The sequence below is a fragment of the Heloderma suspectum genome, chromosome 1 (genome assembly GCF_057233095.1).
Source record: "Heloderma suspectum isolate Gila_16-S chromosome 1, 16-S_ref, whole genome shotgun sequence".
NCBI lineage: Eukaryota > Metazoa > Chordata > Lepidosauria > Squamata > Helodermatidae > Heloderma > Heloderma suspectum.
This window is the reverse complement of record NC_139458.1, coordinates 66578783-66602419: the sequence shown is the minus strand read 5'-3', so window position 1 is coordinate 66602419 and position 23637 is coordinate 66578783. Positions and strand designations below refer to the sequence as shown.

The following is a 23637-nucleotide window of genomic DNA, read 5'->3' as shown; positions in this document are numbered from 1 at the left end:
GGCAAAACCAGAATCCCATGTCTTCCAGCTTCCTGGTCAGTTATTCCAGGCACCCCATGTAATTTCCATTCCTGAAAAATCCAGTGGCACAGAAATCACAAGACTTGTAACTATGGCAATGGCCATGCATCTAGTGAAGATACAAATATATGAAGCTGCCTTATCGGATTTTTCAGCATTCTGGCTGTGTGGAGAGCCTCTGCGGATACAGGAGGCTTTCCTCTTTGGACAGTCACCCTCCATGAGGAGAGGGAGACCAATGCAACAATGTAGAGGGGCGGAGCTGGAGCGCTCCCTCTTGTCAAGCGTTTGTGCTATTCAGGTACAGGACATCTGAATTGGGCTACTATATATTTATGATGGGGAAAGTAACTAACAAACAATTATTTTGGGTAGAGCACCAAGGCACCATTAGTGAAGTCCTACCGGAATACCTCAGTGCAAAATGTGGTACTTACAGAGTGTTTATGACCAGACGATCCCATTGTCCTTTAATGTCATCTTCAGAGGGCTGTTCAGTAATGTATAGACCATCAAATTCCAGTTTCCTTGCAATGTCCTTTTCCCGCTTGAATACAACCAGGGGAACCTTTTGCAAAAAATATGTATAGGTTTTTCAAAAAATGATTTAGAATCTCCACATTAAGCTAAATGTTTTCAAATGTTTTGGAAATGGTTCTGAATATAACATTTTACAGTATTACTAAATCCACTTTTCGAAGCAATGCTGAAATTGCAACTGACTATATGTGATAGATATATGCTATTTGATTTGGACAGTTTGTACTATGGTAAACAACAGCATCTTCAACAATGGAAGAACTCTTCACCTAGAATAAATTAAACTGGGTAATGAATACACATCCCATTTCCATATCTTAATAAACACTCCTGGCATACAAGTTATATAAATGGTATGGTGTGGGTACAAACGTGGAGCTTGGATGTCTTTTCTCATCACCCATACAATATTTAATGTGAATTGGGACCTATATGCATAAAGGTCTATGCAAATAGGCTGTGATTATATGCAACCTTTACTCCAAAGAAGGAACAGGGATCCCATGAAAGAGGCATACTTGGATAGACATTTATGCAGCTAAGTCTCATGTTAGGAAGAAGCACAAGCCCAAAGCTTTTTCCACACATAATTAGGAATGTCGGAGAATTCCACCACGGACCCCAGTGAGGCCGGATTCAAAAGAATCCAGAGTCCATGGTGGAAAGGATCCCTTACCTCTGCCTCCCTGTGGAATTCTCCCCTGCCGGATCCTCCCTGCTGGTGGCTCCAGATCACCAGCGATACAGCCACCATTGCTGTGCCATATCGCTGACTGAGGCTGACTCCGGATGCAAATGGCGTCCACTACACCATTTGCAGCCATAAAGCTCTCAGATTAAGCTAAATGCAGCTGTAAATGGCTGCATTTAGCTTAAACTAAGGGCTTTATGGCCGCAAATGGCATAGTGGACACCATTTGCATCCGGAGTCAGCCCGATATGGCACAGCAATGGCAGCCGCCCGTATCGCTGGCGATACAGAGCCGGCAGCCGGCTCTGCGGAATTGCTGCGGAGTGGCGCTGGCCAAAGAGGATTCCAGGGGTGGGACAGATCACCTCCCCTCATGCGGAACCCCCCTGGAACAAAATGTAAGGGTTCCGCCCATCCCTACACATAATGCATATGCCTGGGTTGTGCATTGACCCCAAGATTACAACCTATTCTTCCATTAAACTCATAAAGGATATCACGTTTTTGAGAATAGTGACAGGATCTGCTGACAGCTTCCTATGTTGCGAGCCATGTGACTGCAGCCTTTCAGGGAAGAAACTTCCAGATCTGGCCTGGGTCCACCCACCCAGGCTGGCCACTGGCTCTTCCTGGGCAGGAAGGAATATAAAGGACTTTTTTTTTTTTAACAAGGTCTACCTTAGCCCTTTATGTGTTATGTGTTTGTGGTCTTGCTCTTGATACTTAGTTGGTTCAATTGGGATTCCTAAGGACTGGCCTAAGATTATGCCCCTGCAACTCTGGTGAGATTGAGACTATTTCTCATGTGCTGTTCTACTCTGGTTTCTATAAAGGGCTAAAGAACAATTGCTGCCTTCTATTTTCGTGTTATTTCCTAGAAACTGTGAAGGATTTCTGCTTGCTTTTTGTTTGGATAGCTGTAATGCCATGGTAACATTAAGGGTTGCTATATTTTTGAACATTGCTATAATTGCCAGATCTCTAATGGTGGGAAAATAAACTGTACTTGTGCTCTGAACATGGCTCTTTGTTTTGTTTTGTTTATTATGGTCATTTGACTAATAAATTTGATAATGACAACTCCGAGCTTGTTTTCTGGTCCTGACAAGTAGTCAGTATATAGACCTGAAAACAATATTTATTGAATTTATATCTCACCTATCTGCACAGGGTTGCCAAGACATCTAGCAACACAAATCCACATAATAATAATATAAAATGTATTGAGGAACATAAAATTAAAACAAGAGCTGATAAAAAGCAACCCGTAGAATCAATAAAACAATAGCCAGAGAAAGCCTATTAGATACAAGCTGTGGAAAAATCAGATTCTTATTACTGGGTAATTATGGGTTAAAATGAAATTGCTAACCTTTAAACAATAATATCCAATGACACATACAAAAGAAATGATTGTATGAATAACAGCTAGAGCTCTGAGCGTTGGTGCCATGTAACCTGTACTCTCTTGTAATACAAAGAATACAACTCCTTCTTCATCCTCATCCTCATCTAAAGAATGCCATAAATCAGAATCTTCTTCCATTTCTTCAAACGGCTCTTCTGTCACCTGAAATTGATACAAATACACACACAGTTTGTGTGCACAGATGTTTCAAATACAACTTATAAAAACAGCCCTATGGAACCATTTTTCTAACATTTTATACACTTTTTTTCATAAATGTATTTACATATGAGAGAAAGACTATCCTAGAGAATAAACACCTATCCTTTTGAAGGCCTGAAACAAAGAAGCAATTCAAACTCCAGTACCTGTAGCCTTTACATATTTGTCAGCACTCCTCACAGCCTCAAGCTCTGATACTTCTTGGATCCGTGGAAGCATGATGCATGTGGGACACATAGGCATGCATATATCCTCGTTCAACTAGTAGAGATATGCATATAAAAGCTTTTGCATAGCCCTAGCTAAATCAGGAAAATGTGTTTAGGATGGAGATATTATTTATGGAGGTGGTGGGGATGGAATCTAAGCATCTCAGGATGGTAACTGTTTGGCTTGATGCAAGTATTCATTTTGCAAATGTGCTATGCTGCACACTGCAATATTGTCCTGGTGTTGTGCAGTGGCTAAGAGACTGAGCTATGAATCAGTTCAAATCTCGCATCTGCCATGAACTCACTAGGAGGTCTTCGGCAAGCCAATCTCAACTGACTTCATTGCAGGGGCAATAATATTGACATACCTTACCATGTTGCTGTAAGAATTACAACAAAGTTCATGTATGTGAAGCACTTTGAACACTCTCTGTGGCTAAATATTACAATGCTTAAGAACTGGAATATAAACAAAAAATAACTGTGAAACCAATGCTTTATTATCACTGTTCAAACTGAACATACATTTTGCGCTCTTTGAAAGTTTAATTGGATAAAGAACTCATGAGGCTGGATCCAGACTTGCGCTCAACAGAGTTCTACTGGTGCTGAAGGAAGGGGGCTGTGTGGTGATTTTCTCCAATTCCTCCTCCTCCTTGTGGTCCCCAGCAACACTTCACACAATGTTCTGGAAGGTTGGCGGACACACTGGAACAGCTTGGAAGGTGGTGCTGGGGCTGCAGGGGGAAAGAATTGCCTCCCTCTTCCTCCATACAGGAGTCTCCACTGGATACTAGTTCTCTCTGCAAATGGAAGGAGTCCTTCCGTTCATGGAAGGGCAAGTCTGGTTTCAACCTATGATTTTTACAGTGGTAGTATTTATTTTAATTAGCTGATGTTGTTTACTTGAATAGTTGTCTAATTTTTCATGATAACAAATGTCTCTCTATATCCATTCTTGACAGACGCCTTGATTTTCAATGACATTACCTTGTAGAAGAGCAGAATGAAGTTGATGGCGAAGGCAACAAAAAGTGCAAGAAATCTTAAATTGTAGAAATTTCTGGCCAAATAGTGCTGAAAATGCAAAGAATGTTATCAGTTCCTAAAGCAAGAATCAGAACTCAAGGGAAAACAAGCAGATTAAGAAAAAGAAATCAAAATAATGCTTCAAATTGCAGATAGTATAACATCAATTAAGTTTCATTTCAGACTTTTCTTTCCCTATTACAGACCTGTTTGCAAAAGCCCCAGTATAATTTAGTTTTTACTTCAAGATGCAAAAAAAAAAAAAAATGTTCTTGTTTGATTTTGTTAAAATCGCTGGCAAAACATGAGAAAGAAGGAAAACATACCAGCATTTTTGTCTGATAAACTTCCAGTACTTTAAAAAAGTTAGCCATAACTGCATCAGGTTTCTCTATTTTTTGCCCATGCCTTCGTTTCCTTTTCCTGGGTCCTTCAACTTCCAAAGGTTGGGAATACACATCATCCTTTATTTTATCTTGTTTCTCACCATCTTCCATGCTACAGGAAAAGACATCAGCTATTAAAAGGGTCTAATTCACAGACTGCCCACAAGTAAGACATGGGCAGTCTAACAGTAAGAGCTTAATTCTGACAATTAGAGGCCAAATACACACAAAGAAAATATCATGTGTGATCAGTGCTATGCACATGGCATTCCAAAACGATCTTTCTAAATTGGGTGAGTGGCAAAAAAATGGCAAATGAGTCTCAACTTTGTGAAAGGTGATGCAATAAAATCCTAACCTCACATATACACTGATGGGGTCTGAATTGGTGCTGACTTAACAAGAAATCCCCCCCCCCCCCCGGTACATATCAATTTTGTGCATTTTTGAAATGTATGAATTTTTCTCCCATTGACTAAAGCATGTTTCTGCATATTTTTTCAAATGCATGCATTTACTGAGCACATTTTTGTTGTGCAAATTGCACTGCAAACTCTGGAATGTATGGAATACTGACTGCAGATTGCGTTCGAGTCTGTCTTCAGTTCCGACTCCGAGAGGGATAAATCCTGGTCAAAAACTAACTGAAACGAATTTCTCACCATACTGACTGTGCACTTGAGCGGCTCACAACATGGTAAGAATTGCTATATGGAGCAATTTAATGCAGTCTATGTGATGTCCATAACATGTTGAGTTGAATGCTCCTATAATGTAATACCAGGTTTAATTCACCTGGAATCACCACTAAAACATCTCCATTTCAATGTAAAGGAGAAGGTTAGCAAGCTATTAATTATTGCTATACAGTGAAAAAGTGGGCTGATATTAGGGAGTTGGTGATTTCAACAACCTTAATTTCATAAGCCTATCAGAAAGCGATTTCATGTGTTTTATACAACAGCTCTAGGATTTGTTTGTTTCAGTCTGAAAACAGCTGGCACTCCAGGTTACATTTTACCCAGTTCCTCCTCCAGAATTGACCTCTTGCTCTTCCTTACTCTTCTTTGAGTGCTAAGGGCCATACTCTGAACTCAATTCCAGGAATTACTCATGAGTTTAAAGTCAAATGTAAGTACAACATTGATTATTCAAGGCCATAGCTCTGAAAATTTCTTTTACATTATAAAGGATAAAGCTCCCTATCCAAAGTGTCTAGCTTACCCAGAAGTATGGGAGTGAGCAATATTTGTTGATGGTTGTTAATTTTTTCTCTCTCGGAAATCTTGAAACCTTAAGGGCACAATCCTATGCATGTTTAGACAGAAAAAAGTCCTACAACTCCCAGCATTTACCAGCCAGCCATACTAAAAGACAATCAGATGTTGACAGCATATGAGGGTGCCTTCCAGTACACTGCTATCCCCTTGTTCTATGTTCCACAATTCAAGAGGCTATAATTTAGGGATGTCAGAGAATTCCGCCACAGATCTTGGTGAGGCCGAATGCCAGTGCATTCAGCCCCCCCGAACTCCGTGGCGGAATGGCCTGCCACCCCCCCGCCCCCCGCGGATCAACTCTGGGACGAGACTGACCTGGGGCGGATGTTCCGGATGGCGGCGGCTCCAGCGGCGGCTTCGGCAGAGGCAGCTTGTCTTCCGACTGGCTGCCGCCGCCATTTGCAGTCTCCCCCCCCATTCGTGATAGGCTACGTAAAGACTTACGTAGCCTATCACGTCTGGGTTAAAAAAAAAAAAAGCGTACGCAAATGGCGGCGGCTACAGCCGCCACCATTTGCATTCCCTATTTATGGTTGTCTTAGTCTACGTAAATATTAATGTAGACTAAGACGGCGAAACTAAGAGGGAACGCAAATAGCGTAGCGGACGCTATTTGCGTTCCCCATTTTCGCCGTCTTAGTCTACATAAATATTTATGTAGACTGACAGTGAAAATAAAGGGGAATGCAAATAGCGTCCGCTACGCTATTTGTGTTCCCCCTTAGTTTTGCTTAGTCTATGTAAATATTTATGTAGACTAAGACGGCCAAAAATAAGGAATGCAAATGGCGGCGGCCGTAGCCGCTGCCATTTGCGTACGCGTTTTTTTTTTTTAACCCAGACGTGATAGGCTACGTAAGTCTTTACGTAGCCTGTCACGACTGAATACAGGGATGCAAATGGCAGCGACTACGGCCGCCGCCATTTGCGTCCCTGCTAGCCAGCGGCCGGATGTCCAGCTGCTGGCAGAGCCGGCCGGTGGCTCCGTGGAATCCCCACGGAGCGAAGCTGGCCGGCCAGGATTCTAAGGGAGAGGCGCAGAGCGCCTCTCCCCCGGCGAGGATTCCGGGGGGAGGGATGGAGCGCCTCCCCCCCCAGCGGAACCCCGTGGAGCCAGGTAAGGGTGGTTTCGTACATCCCTACTATAATTATAAAGGGAACAGGAATTTCTGTAAGTGCAGCAAGAAAAATAACACTGTGGAACTGTCTGATTTTTAGACCATAAACACTGATGATGATCAGCAAGAATGAATAAATATATATAAAAAACATTACTTGTTAAACTTAGGCACAAACTGGTCAGATCTTATCCTCTCCTTGCTGTTGAAACTTTGGTACTGAATACTTCCAATCATGGCAATGAACATTTCAGTATTCAGGAAGATTGTAACCCCATTTTTGTCTCAATTGTAACCCATTTTTTTAAAAAGAAGGTTGTATGTTACTTTAGGGCAGCCTTCCCCAACCTGGTGCCCTCCAGAGCTGTGCTGGATTCCAACCCTCATCAGCCTGATCCAGCACAGCCAAAGAATGCTGAGAGTTGTAGTCAAGAATGCTGAGAGTTGTAGTCCAAAACATCCAGAAGCAGCAGGTTGGAGAAGGCTGCTTTAGGACTTTGGGGAAGGCTTTTATAGCTAAATAAGAAAACTGTACTGTTCTAGATTTGCTAGACAAATTCAAAATGTGATTAAGGTCTGCCTGAAGTTCATTCACCTATGTATAATTATAACAATTATTCCAAGTGGCAGTGTATCTCCACCTTATTCTTTAACAAGTGCAGTGCACCGGCTGCCCCACTTACCCAGGCTGGTCTGTTTTCTGTTCCTGGAAGGTCCATAGCTTCCTTGGCTAGTACATTCCTGTGCATTTGGCTGAGACAGGCAGTGAGGCAGGGCATCCATTAGGAATGTTCTGCTTTACGGCCAAATATGGGCTTGTTCCAGCTGTCCCACACTTGCGGAGAATTTGGATTTCCACTGCAAGGGTGGGAGTCCATGCTGGGTACCTCGTTTTAATAAAGAAAGACAGGTTGCTACCTGTAACTAGTTCTTCAAGTGGTCATCTATGCATTCACACATATGGGTTCTGTGCCTGTGTGGAGCCTCGATTTGGGAAGCTTCTATAGCTGAGGAAGTTTTGGTGGGAACCCCTCCCCCACTGTCCCAGTGCGCATGTCCCTAGCATGTTCCTGCTTATTCCCTCATTTCTTTGAGACCAATGTTGCAGCCTCGTAACCAAGAGAAATTTACAAAAGAATACCTTCGGCACCCAACATCAAACTCAAGTATGACACCAGAGGGGACAACAGGTGGGTTGTGTCAAGGCATACTGTGGCGTATGCCCTGGTTCAGAGATTCTCTCAAACTATATTGTCAGTATGTTGGCAACCACTGATTACCTGTTTACTATGTATATAGTCAGATTTCTCCTAAAACCAGATACCATCTAAGAGTAAGCTCAAGACTTTACTTTTGATATGGGAGATAGAGAATTCTATTTCTTAAGAAACACTCTCTCAGACAAGTTTTGTCCTTTTAGTACAAAGTATTAGCATAACAGTACTAAATAGAAGAGCTTATGCATGCCTAAATTCAAACACATGAAACATCTAACATCATTCTTAAACAAGGATTCTAAACAGAGACTAGTATGTTTGCTAGTGCCCAGTCATAATAAATATCAAGCTTACCAATTTGATTCTACAGGCAACATGTTAAGGAAAGCTGGTCCTAAAGGATGGTTTCCATTGTTGCATGTTCTGAGTCTCTATTGCATACTTTTTGGATTCTATAAAGTATGTCCAAACTATTTTTACTACAGTTTATATTTCTTATTCAAGATACCAAAGATAAACTTTCTCCTTTAAATCTTCATATGTCTAAATAAGATTATCTAATTTTGAAGCTTCTTATCGAGATGAATGTCCATACCAACATACTTATCTAAACATTTTAGCATTCTTTGACATGTTATAGGTATGTTTTTGACACAAACATATTTCCTTGAAATCATCCTGTCTTCTAAGCTTGTTTTTCATGCATAGTTGCAGTCTGGAATGAGGCCTCTCATTCACTTATCTGATGGCTCATCTGGCCTTTATTGTTTTACCCTGCGAAGGCCAGTTGGGATGGACCCTACCTGGCGGCGGCCAGTCCAGGTCTGTTGTCTTTGTTCCGCAGCCGGGCTGCGCCATTTGCGTCCCTGCTCTTTGCCATCATAGGCAACGTAAGTATCTATGTAGCCTATCACGGCAAAAGACAAGGATGCAAATGGTGTAGCGGCCGCCATTTGCATCTCTGCCTTTTGCTGTGATAGGCTATGTAGATACTTATGTAGCCTATCACGGCTTGGCAGCGACGCAAATGGCGGCTGGCGTAGCAGCCGCCATTTGCAGCCGCAGCATGGCAGCGGCTGGAAGACAACCCGGAGCTGCCGCTGCTGCCAGGTAGTAGGTCTGTTCCGGGGGGATTTCAGGGGGCGGTGGGGGGTAGTCTGTTCCGCCACGGACTCCAGGGGGCCAGATTCTAAAGAATCCGGCCTCACTGGAGTCCGTGGCGGAATTCCCCAACATCCCTAAGCACGGCACAGTTCAGGAAAGGCAACCCCCCCTGTCGAATGCAACCAATGTCACTACCGCACAAGTAGAGTGAGCTTGGAGTGGGGCAGTCAGTTTGAGCCCAGCAAGCTCATATTACAGCTGGATAGTCTTAATGACCCAAGATGTGAAGCACTGAGTCAAGAGAGGTCAGCCCTTGCATTTGCCACCATAGCAGACAAAGAGGTGGGGTGACAGTTGAAACTGTTCAGTCCTTGACTTATAAAAGGCCAGGGCATGGCGAACGTTGAGCGTATGCAGAGTCAACTCCAAAGATGTAGAAGGAGAACCAAAAAAAGCAGGCAAAACCATGTCCTGATTTAAATGAAATTCAGACACTTCTTAAGGTAAAAGGGCAGGGAACTACTTTATCTCAATGAAAGGTGAGATAAGACTGGTGCACAGAGCTCACTAGCACAGCATGCAGATGTAATGGCCGCCAGAAATGACACCTTCTACAGGAGGAGGCGTAGGTCTGTAGTTGCCAGCAGTTCAAAAGGCTTTGACAAAAGTGCCTTAAGCACCAGAGAAAGGCTCCAGCCTATGGTACTGTAGAGCAGACTGGTGGTGCTATATTCCTGATCCCCTTCAGGAATCTTTTCACTGTCAGATGCGAGAACACGGAAAATCCCTCAATAGGAGGGTGAAATACAGAAATAGTAGAGAGGTAAAGTCTAAGAGACAACAGTTTGAGTCCCTTCTCAATAAGGGATAGGAGAAATGAGAATTTGGTGCAAAGAGCACCAATGTGAGTGAAAACCTTGTTCATGAGCAAAAGCAGAAAAAGTAGTCAATTTCCTTGAGTAAGGAACGCTGTGTAGATGCGAGAACTCACCCCAGCTCGATTTCTCTAGGTGCCCGCTGAAGCAGTGCCCCTGCTTGCATGCACACACCCCAGACCTGCGCTCAGGCTGCCCACAAGCTTGGTGAGTTCACTGGGCTCACCGTGATCCTGTCCAGTGAGCACCCGCCATTTTCCCGCCTTTGATTTCTATGTTAAAAAGGATGTTTAAAAAGTGCACATATTTAAATATGTGCAGTTTGGGGCCAGGAAAGCTTAATAAGCACAATATTAGAGGAATTCTACCTCTAATATTGTGCATGTTATGCTTTCCCGGCCCCAAACTGTGCATATTTAAATATGTGCATTTTTTAACTTCCTTTTTTACGTAGAAATCAAAGGCGGGAAAATGGTGCATGCTCACAGGATGGGATCGCAGTGAGTCTGGGAGGGCATGAGCGGGCACAAGTGGGGGGTGAGCAAGGACAGCATCTCAGCGGGCACAGTCTAGGGGTCATGGGTGGAGGGAGCCCAACGGATTCCCAGACCCAGTCTGGCACCCACGACATTCCTAGTATACGGGCAGCATCCGGAATCCTCTGGATTGCTGCCGGAGCTCAAGTAGCATACGTCACCCAATCCTCCATGCTGTTATGTGGAGAGCTGTCAGGTCTGGGTGTTGGATTCAGTTTTCTCTCTTGAGGAGAGATGGATACAATGGGAGCAGTCAGTACTGACTAGGGATGGCAGAGAATTCCGCCACAGATCTCGGTGAGGCCAAATGCCAGTGCATTTGGCTCCCTGAAACCCGTGGCAGAATGAAGCCCCCCGCCCCCCCACCCTGCGAAAGCACGCGAAACGGAGCACTCACCTGCTGCCGTTCGCACTGCTCTGCAAATGGCGGCCACGTCTGCGGCCGCCATTCGCTTCACCATTTTAGCCATGATAGGCTACATAAATACTTACGTAGCCTATCACAGCTAATGCAGGGACCCATTTGCGTCCCTGTGGAGGCGGTGATAGGCTACGTAAATATTTACGTAGCCTATCACGGCAAAAAAAAAAAAAAAGGTAACGCAAATGGTGGTGGCTACGGCAGCCGCCATTTGTGTCCCTGCGCAGCCCAGCAGCAGACGGATGTTGCTGTGGGCTGCCCCGGCTAGCGGCTCCATGGAGTTGCCACAGAGTGGAGCCGCCTGTCGAGGATTTTGGGGGGAGGGATGGAGCGCCTCCCCCACAACAGCGGATGTACGAAACGAAACAGGTAAGTCATTTCATACATCCCTAGTATTGGCCCTTTGCCATTTTGAGCAGCGGGGCGAACCAAGGCTGGCATGGCCACCACAGTATTACTATGACTGCTGTCCACCGCAATCTTCACTAGGACCTTGGTTATCAGTGGAAAGGGGGGAAACAGGTAGAACAACACCTCCATCCACTGAAAAACAAAGGTGTCACCCATCGATCCTGAGCTTTGTCCTGCTCTGCTGCAGAATGTTCTGCAAAATGCATTTTCCCTTGTGGCAAAAAGATTGATTTCTCGCATCCCCCAAAGCAGGAAGAGGCTGTTCAGAACCGATCTGTCCAACTCCCACTTGTGGGAGGTCAGCATAATCTGGCTGATCGGCCAGGACATTGTTAACACCAGCCACATGTACTGCCACAAGTCCAATTCAATGGGCTATGCACTAGTGGAAGATCTGGAGAGTAAGGTTGAGCAATGGGACAGATCTGGTACCTCCCTGCTTCTTCAAATACTCAACAACAGTCATGTTGTCCGAAGTGACCTGGACCAGTCCGCCCACCAGATCCAGTTCGAATGCTTGAAGCACTTTGTCCACTGCTCTTAACTCCAGAAAGTGGATGTATTGTGTGATTTTGTTGGCCGCCCATCGTCCATGGACCATGAGGCCCAGTGAGCTCCCCATCCAGAGAGTGACACATCCATAGTCACCACCCTGGATGGTGAAGGTTGAAGGAACAGCATGCTCTGGGTTAGATTGCTTGGTGTCAACCACCACCAGAGAGAGTCTTTGACATCTGGAGGCAGACAAAGTCTGATTCACCAGGTGTCCCGATTGATACCAAGTTGTGTATAAGCAGTGTTGGAGTTGTCTCATATGCAGCTGAGCATGGCAGACAACAGCTGTCATCACAACCATGAAACCCAAGAGATGTTGGACTTTGAGCACCATGGTAGATCTGCTCATCTGCAGTTCTGATGCCAAAGAAGTCAGTGCCTTTACCCTAGTGTTGGGTAAGAAGATGCCGCCTAGTTAGGAATTCAATAATGCCCCGATGAATTGGATCCATTGTGCCGGTACAAGATGTGATTTCTCTGCATTGATATAGAGTCCAAGCTCCTAAAGGGATTGCAAGTATCGATGAAGAAGTTAATCTTTCGTTGACACCACCAACAGCCAATTGTCTAGGTATGGGTAGGCCTCTATGCCTTGCAATTGTAGGTGGGAGCAGACTACTGCCATGCACTTGGTGAATACCCTTGGGGTGGTGGTAAGACCGAAGGGTAGCACCCAGAACTGCTGGGCGTTGGTACTGATGGCAAAGGGGAGGTAGCGTTGGTGTGATTCCTCTATGGCAATGTGGAAGTAGGCATCTTTGAGGTCTTCAGAGTGAACCAATCTCAAGAGAGGAGTAGCAGGATAGATTCCAGAGAAACCACGCGGAACTTTCTGGGTGAGATGAACCAGTTCAGTTGTTGAAGGTACATGCTTGGCCGAAGCCCTTCATCCTTCTTCGGTACCACGAAGTACCTTGAGTAAAACCCGTCCTGAAGTTGAGTTGAAGGGACAGGCTTGATTGCCCCTTTCTCAAGGAGGGACTGAACTTCAGTATGGAGGACCAGGGACAGTGCACCAGCACTCTACCAAGGGGAAAGAGGGTATCGAACTCAATCCAGTAGCCCCTCTGGACTATCGCAAGGACCCAGGAGTCTGATATGATGTTGCGCCACGCTGGATTGTAAGCAGAAAGGCGCAGTCCAAAAATGGGTGTTTGGGCCACAAGGTGAGGAAGGTGAGCAGGAAGTGAGTCAAAGGCACTGCTTAGTTCTGCTGTCAGGTTTCCTGCAATAATTGCAGAATTTTGAAGTTGGGAATGATTTCCCTGACTGACCTGCCTGTGTCCACTGTTGTTGATGTTATGCTGAAGTTGGTACTGAGTGGCAGATGACTGAAACCAGCAACATTGCCTGGGAAGTTGCTGCGCCATAAAACCCATATGGCACGCCATGGTACAGGCCTTCTGTATCAAGTTGAGCGCATTGTCATTTTTTGTATTGAACAAGCCTTGCCTGCCAAAGGGTAAGTCTTCCATATGGTTTCTGGTTTCCTGTGGAAGACTGGACGACCTCAACCAGGCATGGTGACATAGGGCTACAGATCCAACTAGCACCTTTGAGACACAATCAGCATAGTGGCTCAATGTATTTATTTGCTGTCTGGACAGCTTCAAGCTCTCCCATTGGAAGACATGACCTAGTTCCTTCTCGTCGTCCAGAAGATGCTTAAGAAGATGACCCACTTTGTCCCATAGCAGTAACTGGTACCCTGACATTGCCACCTGGTAATTCGATATTTTAAGGCTCATCACTGCACAGGAATATAGTCTCCTGAGTAAGTCCAGGTGTCTGTCCTCCTTGTCAGCTGGAGAGGAGTGCACCATGCGGGCCCTGTGCAGCTTATTAATTAATTAAATATCTTAACTGCCCATCTGGCTGGTCATCCGGCCACTCTGGGTGATGTACAATGGTACAATTGAAAACAGTAAAATTATACATTAAAACATTGTCTAAAAATACCCTAACCCACCCCAAATGCCTGACTGAATAACCAAGTTTTCAGTGCGTGGTGGAAGCTCATTAAAGAGGGGGCATGGTGGAGTTCCCTAGGGAGGTAGTTCCACAGAGTGGCGGCCACCACAGAGAAGGCTCTTTCCCTCGTCCTCACCAGCCTAGCTGTCCTGGCTGATGGGACAGAGAGAAGGCCATCCGAGGCTGATCTTATTGAGTGGCCTGTCTGGTGTTGCTGGAGGCAGTCCTTGAGACAGGCTGGGCTGGAACCATATAGAGTTTTAAAGGTCAAACCAACACCTTGAATTTGGCCCGGAAAACAACTGGTAACCATTGCAACTCCTTCAGCGCCAGAGTGATGTGATCACGCCGGCAGCTGCCTTTAATCAGGTGAGCTACCACATTCTGCACCAGCTGCAGCTTCTGAATTGTCTTCAAGGGTAACCCCACATGGAGAGCATTACAGTAGTCTAGACGAGAGGAGACCAGGGCATGTACTACTGATGGGAGCAGATGGTTGAGAAGGTAGGGGCGCAGCTGCCATATCAGATGGAGTTGGGACAATGCTGTCTGGCTCACAGTTGACACCTGAGCCTCCATGGACAGCTGGGAGTCTAAAATGCCCCCCAGGCCATGGACCTGGTCTTTCAAAGGTAGCCGTACACCAGGTCAACATCCCCCAACCTTCTCTTGTCTCCCACCAAAAGTACCTCGGTCTTGTCAGGGTTCAGCTTCAGCTTATTCCTCCCCATCCAGCCACTCACCATCTCCAGACATTTAGAAAGGGGTTCTACGGCCAACCCTGGTGAAGATTTGAATGAGAGGTAGAGCTGTGTGTCATCCACATATTGACGACACCGCACCCCAAACCTCCTGATGATAGCCCCCAGCGGCTTCACATAGATGTTAAATAGCATCGGGGAGAGGATGGAACCCTGTGGCATCCCACAAGTGAGCGGCCATGGGTCCGACACCTCCTCTCCCAGTGCTACCCTCTGGCACCTGCCGGAGAGGAAGAACTGGAACCACTGTAATATGATGTCTCCAATGCCCAAGCTCTCCAGGTGGTCCAGGAGGCTACCATGGTCAACAGTATCAAAAGCCGCTGAGACGTCGAGGAAAACAAGGAAGGAGCATTCACCCCTATCCAAAGCCCTCCTCATATCATCCACCAAAGTGACCAAGGCCATTTCTGTCCCAGCTTCGATGACCATCAAATTTGGGGCTGGATGTTTGAACACATACTCAGTATTGGCCTCTTGCAGGTGGTACATACCCTCCAGGCATTTAAATATTGATGGCACAGTGAAGGGGGCTTTCCAGGATTGTTTAATTATCCAACATCAAACTCGAGTATGACACCGAAGTGGGGATGGTGGGTGAGTTGTGTGAATGCACAGATGACTACTCGAAGAACTACAGTTACAGGTAGCAACCTGTCTTCTTCGTGGTCTCTGTGAATCACATATATGGGCTATTAGCAAGCTAAGTTAAAATGGAGGTGGGTGGGTGTCATACTAAAAAACAGAGGATAGGACAGCACGACCAAAGGCACAGTCAGCTCTTGCCTGAGTGTCCAATTTGTAGCACTTCACAAAGGTGGGTGGTGTTGACTAGGTGGCTGAACAGCACAGTTCAGGGATGGAGACCCCTCTGTTGAATGCAACAGATGTTGCTACCACATGAATAGAATGAGCTCTAACTGGGACATACAGTTCAAGCCCAGCCAGCTCATTAGGGTTGGCGGAGAATTTCTCCCCAAAACTTCGGGGGGCTGAGCGCCAACGTGTTCGGCCCCCCGAAGAAGTTTCGGGGAGAAATTCTCCGCCCCCCTGCCCCCCCCGGGACGGGACTTACCTTTCCCGAATGTCCCTCCCGGCGGCGGGTCCCGGCGGCGGTTCGTCGGGTCTTCGTCAGGGGCGGGGGCGGCAGCCGATCTTTCGACCGGCTGCTGCCGCCGCCATTCCAATAAAACTAAAAAAAAACCAACGCCCCCGTGATAGGCTACGTGACAATTAACGTAGCCTATCATGGCTAGATTTGCAAAGTCAGCCGTGATAGGCTACGTAAATCGTCACGTAGCCTATCACGGGGGCGTTTTTTTTTTTTTTACTTTTTATTTCGCGGCCAGGCGAGGCGAGGCGCCTCCTCCCCGGCCTGAATTTTGGCCGGGCAAGGCGGGAAGCCTCCCCCCCGGCCTGAATTTCAGCCGGGCGAGGCGGGAAGCCTCGCCCCCCGGCCTGAACTTCGGGGGGAGAGCAGTGAAGCGCCTCCCCCCCACCGCGAAAAGCTGCGAGACCAGGTAAGTGACTTTCGTGCACCCCTACAGCTCATACAACAGCTCAACAGTCTTAATGATCCATGAAGCAAGGTGATGAGTGGACAGAGGTTGTCCCTTCTGCTTGCTGCCATAGCAGGCAAAGAGGCGAGAGGACAAAGAAAATTGTTCATTTCTCACCTTCTAAAAAGCTAGGGCAAGGCGCACATCAAACATCCAAAAGTATAGACAGAGAGACAAAGAAAGCAGGCAAAACAACATCCTGAATGAAACTCTGAAACAACTTTGGGTAGAAAAGCAGGATCAGGTCGAAGCACCCCTTTATCTCAATGAAAACTGAGATATGGCTGTTCTACCCTGAGCACAGAGAGCTCGCTGGCATGACGTGCAGATGTTATTGCCACTAGAAATGCCACCTTCCAGGAAAGGATGCATAGGTCCACACGGGCAAGCAGCCCAAAGGGCTTCAATGAAAGTGCTTTTAGCACAACAGAAAGTCTCCAGCTCGGTACCACAAAGCGGAGTGGAGGTGCCAAATTCCTGATCCCTTTTAGAAATCTTTTTGCTGCCAGATGTGAGAAGACTGAAAATCCCTCAACTGGAGAGTGAAACACTGAAACAGCACAAAGGTAAACTCTGAGGGAGGAGAGTCTGAGTTCTTTCTCAAAAAGGGATGGGAACTGGAGATTCTGGTGCATGTAGCACCATCTTGGATGGAAACACTGCTGATGAGCAAACATCACAAAGGCAGTTCCTTGAGTAGGAGTACTACATGGAAGGCTTACGCGTTGCGTCTAATATTCTCTGCACCCCAGCTGGGGCTGCAGAATTGTCAGTCACCTGATCCTCCACACTGTTATGCGGAGAGTCGACAGATCCGGTTGTCAAATCCGACACTTCTTCCTGGTGAGGAGAGATGGAGTTGATGGGAGCCATCAGTACTGACCTTGTGCCATCCACATTAAAGGAGTGAACCAAGGTGTTATCAGTATGCAGTCAGTATCTTCCATTGTGATTTTTGTCAGGACTCTGGTCATTCATGGGAGGGGAGGAAAGATACAAAATGGAGTTCCTTCCCATTGAAAAACAAAGGCATCCCCCCACGAGCCTGGACCGTGTCTCGCTCTGGTGCAAATGGGACAGACAGCACTGTTCACAGTGGCAAATAGGTTGACCTCTGGCATTCCCCAACACCTGAAGAGGTTGCTCAGAACAGATCTGTCCATCTCCCATTCATGGGAGGTCAGCATTGTCTGACTAAGCTGACGGGCCAGAACATTGCCCACACCTGCTACATGAATTGCCACTAAACCTATCTGATATGGTATGTGCATCGGATAGGTTTAGGTTCAGCCATATTGAGCATAAGGGCTAAGAGTGGAAGTGACCTGGTACCTCCTTGCTTGTTCAGGTACACAATCACGGTTGTGTTGTCCAATGTTACCTGGACGTCCCTGTTTGTCAGCTCCAGTTTGAAAGCATGAAGTGCTTTGTCCACTGCCCTTAGCTCCAGAAGATTTATGTGTTGAGTGACTTTGCTGGTGGACCACCAACCATGCACTGTTAGTGTCTGACAATTAGCTCCCCATCCCAAAAGGGATACATCTGTAGTCAACACCACAGATGGGGACAGTTGGAAGAACTTCCAATTGGGAGCCCCCAGTCCAAGTTGGTTGGTACCGACCACCATCGCAGGGAGTCCTTGATGTCAGTAGGAGTGTAAGCCTGGTTTGGCGAGCATCTAGCTTGTTGTTGAAATTGTGGATAAACCAGTTCTGTTGCGGGTCCCCTCCACAATTGTGCACAGCGAATGACAACCAAAACCCCCAGTAAGTGTTGGATCTTGTACGCTGTAGTAAATTTGCTTGCCAGCATGTCTGAGGCAAAAGCAACTAGTACTTTCAGTTTGGTGTCAGCTAGGAAAGCCCATCCCAGTTGGGAGTCCAATAATGCCCTTATGAACGTTATGCTCTGGGTAGGCATAAGATGAGACTTTTCCACGTTGATATATAGTCCTAGACCTGTGAGGAGATTGCAGGTCACCTCTATCGACTGTAAGAGCTGAGACCTTGTTGAGGCCACCAAAAGCCAGTTGTCAATGTAAAGGTAAACTTCTACGCTCCGGAACCAAAGATGGGCACACACAACTGCCATACACTTTGTAAATACCTTTGGAGCAGTAGTGGGGCCAAAGGGTAGAACTCTGAATTGGTAGGCATTGATACCGATGGCAAAGTGCAGGTAGTGCTGATGAGACTGCTCTATGGTGATATGGAAGCATCTTTAAAATTGATAGAGGTGAATCAGTCTCCTCAGGAGAGGATGGGGAGAATAGACACCAGATAACCATGCAGAATTTTGGGGGCAAGATGATTTTGTTGAGTTGCCAGGGATCCATAATCGGTTGAGGCCTGCCATCCCTATTTATTTATTTCATTTCTATACCGCCCAATAGCCAAAGCTCTCTGGGCAGTTCACAAAAATTAAAACCAAACAACACACAATAAAACAATTTTTAAAATATAGAACATTAAAAGCACAATATAAGAACACAACCACAATAAAACGTAGCAGCAGTGCAGGAATTTAAAATACAGATTTAAAACAGCAAAGCTAAAAGTCTAGAAGCTAAAATGCTAAAAATGCCTGGGAAAATAAAAAGGTCTTCACCTGGCGCAGAAAGGAATACAAGGTAGGTGCCAGGCGAACCTCGCTAGGGAGCTCATTCCACAGGCAGGGTACCACAGCAGAAAAGGCCCTCCTCCTAGTAACCACCCGCCTCACTTCCTTTGGCAGGGGCTCACGGAGAAGAACCGCTGAGGATGATCTTAAGGTCCGGGCAGGCACATATGGGAGGAGGTGATCCTTCAGATAACCTGGCCCCAAGCCGTTAAGGGCTTTAAATGTTAATACCAGCACTTTGAATTGGGCCCGGAAATGGACTGGCAGCCAGTGCAGCTGAAAGAGTACTGGCATAATATGAGCTCGCTGGCCAGTCCCTGTTAACAATCTTGCTGCTCTATTTTGGACCAGCTGAATTTTCCAGACCATTTTCAAAGGCAGCCCCACGTATAACGCATTGCAGTAATCCAGACAAGAAGTTATCAGAGCATGGATAACTGTAGCTAGGCTATCTCTGTCCAGATAAGGGTGTAGTTGGTATACCAGCCTAAGCTGATAAAAAGTGCTCCGTGCCACTGAGTTCATCTGTGCCTCAAGTGACAGTTCTGGATCCAGGAGCACCCCCAAACTACGAACGTGATCCTTTAGGGGGAGTGCAACAGGTTGAATATCACCTAGCTGGGCAGACAAACCACCCACTAACAGTACCTCCATCTTGTCTGGATTGAGTTTGTTCACTGGCCCTCATCCGGTCCGTTACCGTGCCCAGGCACTGATTCAGAACAGCCACTGCCTCACCTGGTTTTGATGAGAAAGAGAGGTAGAGCTGGGTGTCATCCGCATATTGATGGCACCTCAGCCCACACCTCCGGATAACCTCCCCCAGTGGTTTCATGTAGATGTTAACACCATGGAGGATAAAACAGAGCCCTGTGGAACCGCATGGCACAATTGCCATGGCACAGAGCAGTAATCACCCAGCACCACCTTCTGGAGTCGGCCATCCAAGTAGGAGCAGAACCACTGTAATGCAGTGCCTCCAACTCCCAACCCAGGCAACCTATCCAGAAGGATACCATGGTCGATGGTATAGAAAGCTGCTGAGAGGTCCAGGAGAATCAACAGGGTCGCACTCCCCCGTTCCTCTCCCAGCAGAGGTCATCCCACAGGGCGACCAAGGCAGTTTCTGCTCCAAAACTAGGGATGGTGGAGAATTCTGCCACAGATTTCAGTGAGGCTGAATGCACTGGCATTTGGCCCCCCAAAACCCGTGGCGGAACAGCCTCCCACCCCCCGCCACCCCGCGGAATCCCCCCCGGGACGAAGCTTACCTGGGGAGGATGTTCTGGCGGCTCCAGCGGCAGCAGCTGGTCTCTTGGCCGGCTGCTGTGGCTGCAAATGGCAGCTGCCATTTGCGTCCTGCCAGGCTGCCGTGATAGGTTACGTAAGTATTTACACAGCCTATCACGGCAAAGAGCAGGGGCACAAACGGCGGCCGCTACGCCGTTTGCACCGCTGCTCTTTCCATGATAGGCTACATAAGTATTTACGTAGCCTATCACGGCAGCCTGGCAGGACACAAATGGTGGCCTCTACGGCGACCGCCATTTGCAGCCGCAGCAGCTGGCCGAGGCCGGAACTCCGGCTGTGGACGGCCCTGGCTGGCGGCTCCATGGAGCCGCCGCAGAGCAGAGCCAATCCAGGGAGGATTCTGGGGGGAGGGACGGAGCGCCTGCCCCCCACTGCGAATCAAAGCTGCGAAAAGGTAAGTGACTTTCGTACATCCCTATCCAAAACCAGGCCTGAAGCCCGATTGAAATGGATCTAGATAATCCATTTCATTCAACAGCACCTGGAGCTGTCCTACAACCACCCGCTCAAGCACCTTGCCCAGGAAGGGGATGTTGGCCACTGGCCTATAATTGTTAACATTCTCCAGGTCCAGGTTAGGCTTTTTCAGGAGTGGTCTAATTACTGCCTCTTTTAAAGCGGCAGGCACCACTCCCTCTCTCAAGGAGGAATTTACAACCTCCTGGACCCAGCCGGACATTCCCTCCTTGTTTGATTTAATAAGACGTGAAGGGCAAGGGTCAAGCACACAAGTGGTCAATCGGACTTGGCCAAGCACCTTGCCCGCATCCTCAGGCCTCAGTAACTAGGGATGTCAGAGAATTCCACCACGGATTCCAGTGAGGCCAGATTCTCCCCCGCCCCTCTGCGGAATCCCCCTGGGATGGAAACTTACCTGGGGCGGATGCGGCAGAAGCGGCGGCGGCTGGTCTCCCGGCCAGCTGCGGCCAGGCTGCTGCAGTCACCATTTGCGTCCTTGCAGCTATCATAGGCTACATAACTATTTACGTAGCCTATCACGGTAAAGGCAGCCACGTAAATGGCATAGTGGCCGCCATTTGCGTGGCTGCCTTTACAGTGATAGGCTACATAAATACTTACGTAGCCTATCACAGCAAAAAGCAGGGGCGCAAATGGCGTAGCGGCCACCACTTGTGTCCCTACTCTTTGCCGTCATAGGCTAGGCAAATACTTACATAGCCTATCATGGCTGCTTGCAAGGATGAAAATCGCGGCCGCTACGATGGCCGCCATTTGCGGCCACAGCAGCCAGGCCGTGGCCAGAACTCCGGCTGCGGCCGACCCCGGCTGGCGGCTCCACGGAGCCGCTGCGGAGCGGGACAGGCCCCGGCCGGCGGCTCTGCGGAGCTGCCACTGAGCGGAGCCAGCCAGGGAGGATTCCAGGGGGAGGGACAGAGCGCCTCCCCCCCACCACGAATGCCCCTGCATGGAGCCAGGTAAGGGATTCGTACATCCCTATCAGTAACTGAAACTCATCCAATAAAACTGGACCAGACCGTGCTCTGAACACCTCTACTAATGGAACTGCATTAATCGTGGTGTCCAATTCATGACTAATCTGAGCAACTTTATCTTCAAAGTGCCACGCAAACTCATCACAGCATGCCACCGAGGGTTCCACCGTCTCTTTCCCTGGCCCAGAATGTAACAGGCCGTGAACCACTCAGAAAAGCTCCGCTGGATGACACTCAGAAGATGCAATGCTGGTGGAAAAGAACAGTCTTTTTGCCACCCTCACCGTCACAGAGTAGGCTCGATAGTGAGCTCTTACCTGTGTTCGGTCACACTCAGCACAAGTTTTCCTCCACCTGCGTTCTAGCCGTCTCCCCTCTTGCTTCATTGCCCTCAGCTCAGGTGTATACCAAGGAGCTGGCCAGGCTCTGCTCAGAGAGAGAGGGCGCTTGGGCACGATCATGTCAACCGCCCGAGTCATCTCTGCATTCCACACAGCGACCTGGGCTTCGACAGGAGCACCAGCCATACCAGCAGGAAAATCCCCCAGAGCCCTCTGGAATCCATTGGAATCCATTTGCCTCTGGGGGCGGACCATTTTAATATGTTCCCCAGCCTTGCAGAGGGGGAAGGCTGCCAAGAGTCTAAACCTCAACAGGAAGTGATCTGACCATGACAACGGGACAGATGTTAATTCCTTCACTTTCAGATCACCATTCTCCTGCCCTGTCAAGAAAACCAGATCAAGCGTGTGTCCTTTTACATGTGTTGGGCCGATGACATGTTGGGACAGCCCCATGGTTGCCATGGTGGCCATGAAGTCCTGAGCCGCCCCGGATACAGCGGCCTCGGCATGGAAGTTGAGATCCCCCAGGACCATCATCCTAGAGGTCCTCAATACCAAGTCTGAGACCACCTCCGTCAGCTCAGGCAGGGAGTCTGATGGGCAGCAGGGTGGGTGGTACACCAAGAGAATCCTTAATCTGTCCCGGGTACCCAACACAAGGTAGAAACATTTAAGATCTGCACTCGAATGAGCAGGAAGCCTAGAGAGGGAGATTGAATTCCTACAGACCACGGCAACCCCCCCTCCCCAACCCTCGAGTCAGTGTTGGTGCTGCACTGAGTACCCAGGAGGGCACAGCTGGGAGAGAGTGACCCCTCCCAGTTCTCCCACCCAGGTCTCAGTAATACATACCAGGTCAGCCCCCTCATCCACAATCAAATCATGGATGAGGGAGATTTTATTTTGGGCCAACCTGGCATTCAGCAGCAGCACCAACAGGCCCGAGGGCAGACTGGTAAGGCTGCCAGGAATCATCAGTTGGGGGAAGAACCAGAAGAGGGGACAGCTGTAAGGTGTGTAGGCCCTCTTCTCCTCAGCTGGCCTGTTAATCCCCCAATGTCATACCTCCCCCTGCCCACGACCACAGTTATGGTGGTACCTCCCCGACCCCCTAAGTTGCTCAGTAGTCCTCCCAGGCACATATTAAAATGTTATGATATAAAATATACAACAGTATAAAAGTATATAAAAGATAAAAGAGATAAAAGAGAACAGCAGCTAAGAAGGAGCAGATAAAATCTACATTTGCCCCCTTTTCCCTGGTCTTTTTGGTACTATGAAGTACCTGGAATAAAAGCTGTCTACCAGTTGGTTGCGTGGGATCAGCTGGATTGCTCCTTTGTCGAGAAGGGTTTGTACTTTGGTAAGAAGGACTAGGGATGGAGCGGTCACCTTCACAGTACCGAGTGGAGGCATGGAGTCGAATTTGATCCAAGATCCTTTCCAGACTATGGTCAGGACTCATGAGTCTGTTGTCTTGCCAAGCCAGATGGTATTTTGATAGGCATGTCCCGAAAATGGGAGGTTGTTGGTAGGTTGGGAGAGAAAAAGGCAGCAAGTCAAAGGCGCTGTTTGCCCTTGCCATCCAGCTT

General features: G+C 47.5%; 1 protein-coding gene across 1 annotated transcript in view; it reads right to left on the bottom strand.

Annotated features, from left to right (window-relative positions):
* The window catches only part of RYR3 (ryanodine receptor 3), a 593263-nt gene that overhangs the window by 40329 nt on the left and 529297 nt on the right, over positions 1 to 23637 (bottom strand). Inside the window, exons 92-95 of the mRNA XM_084844796.1 lie at positions 4450 to 4621; positions 4085 to 4171; positions 2625 to 2822; positions 459 to 589 (exon numbers count right to left, since the gene is read on the bottom strand). Of these exons, the coding sequence (XP_084700922.1) occupies positions 459 to 589; positions 2625 to 2822; positions 4085 to 4171; positions 4450 to 4621 (588 nt within the window). The remainder of the gene's footprint in view (positions 1 to 458; positions 590 to 2624; positions 2823 to 4084; positions 4172 to 4449; positions 4622 to 23637) is intronic.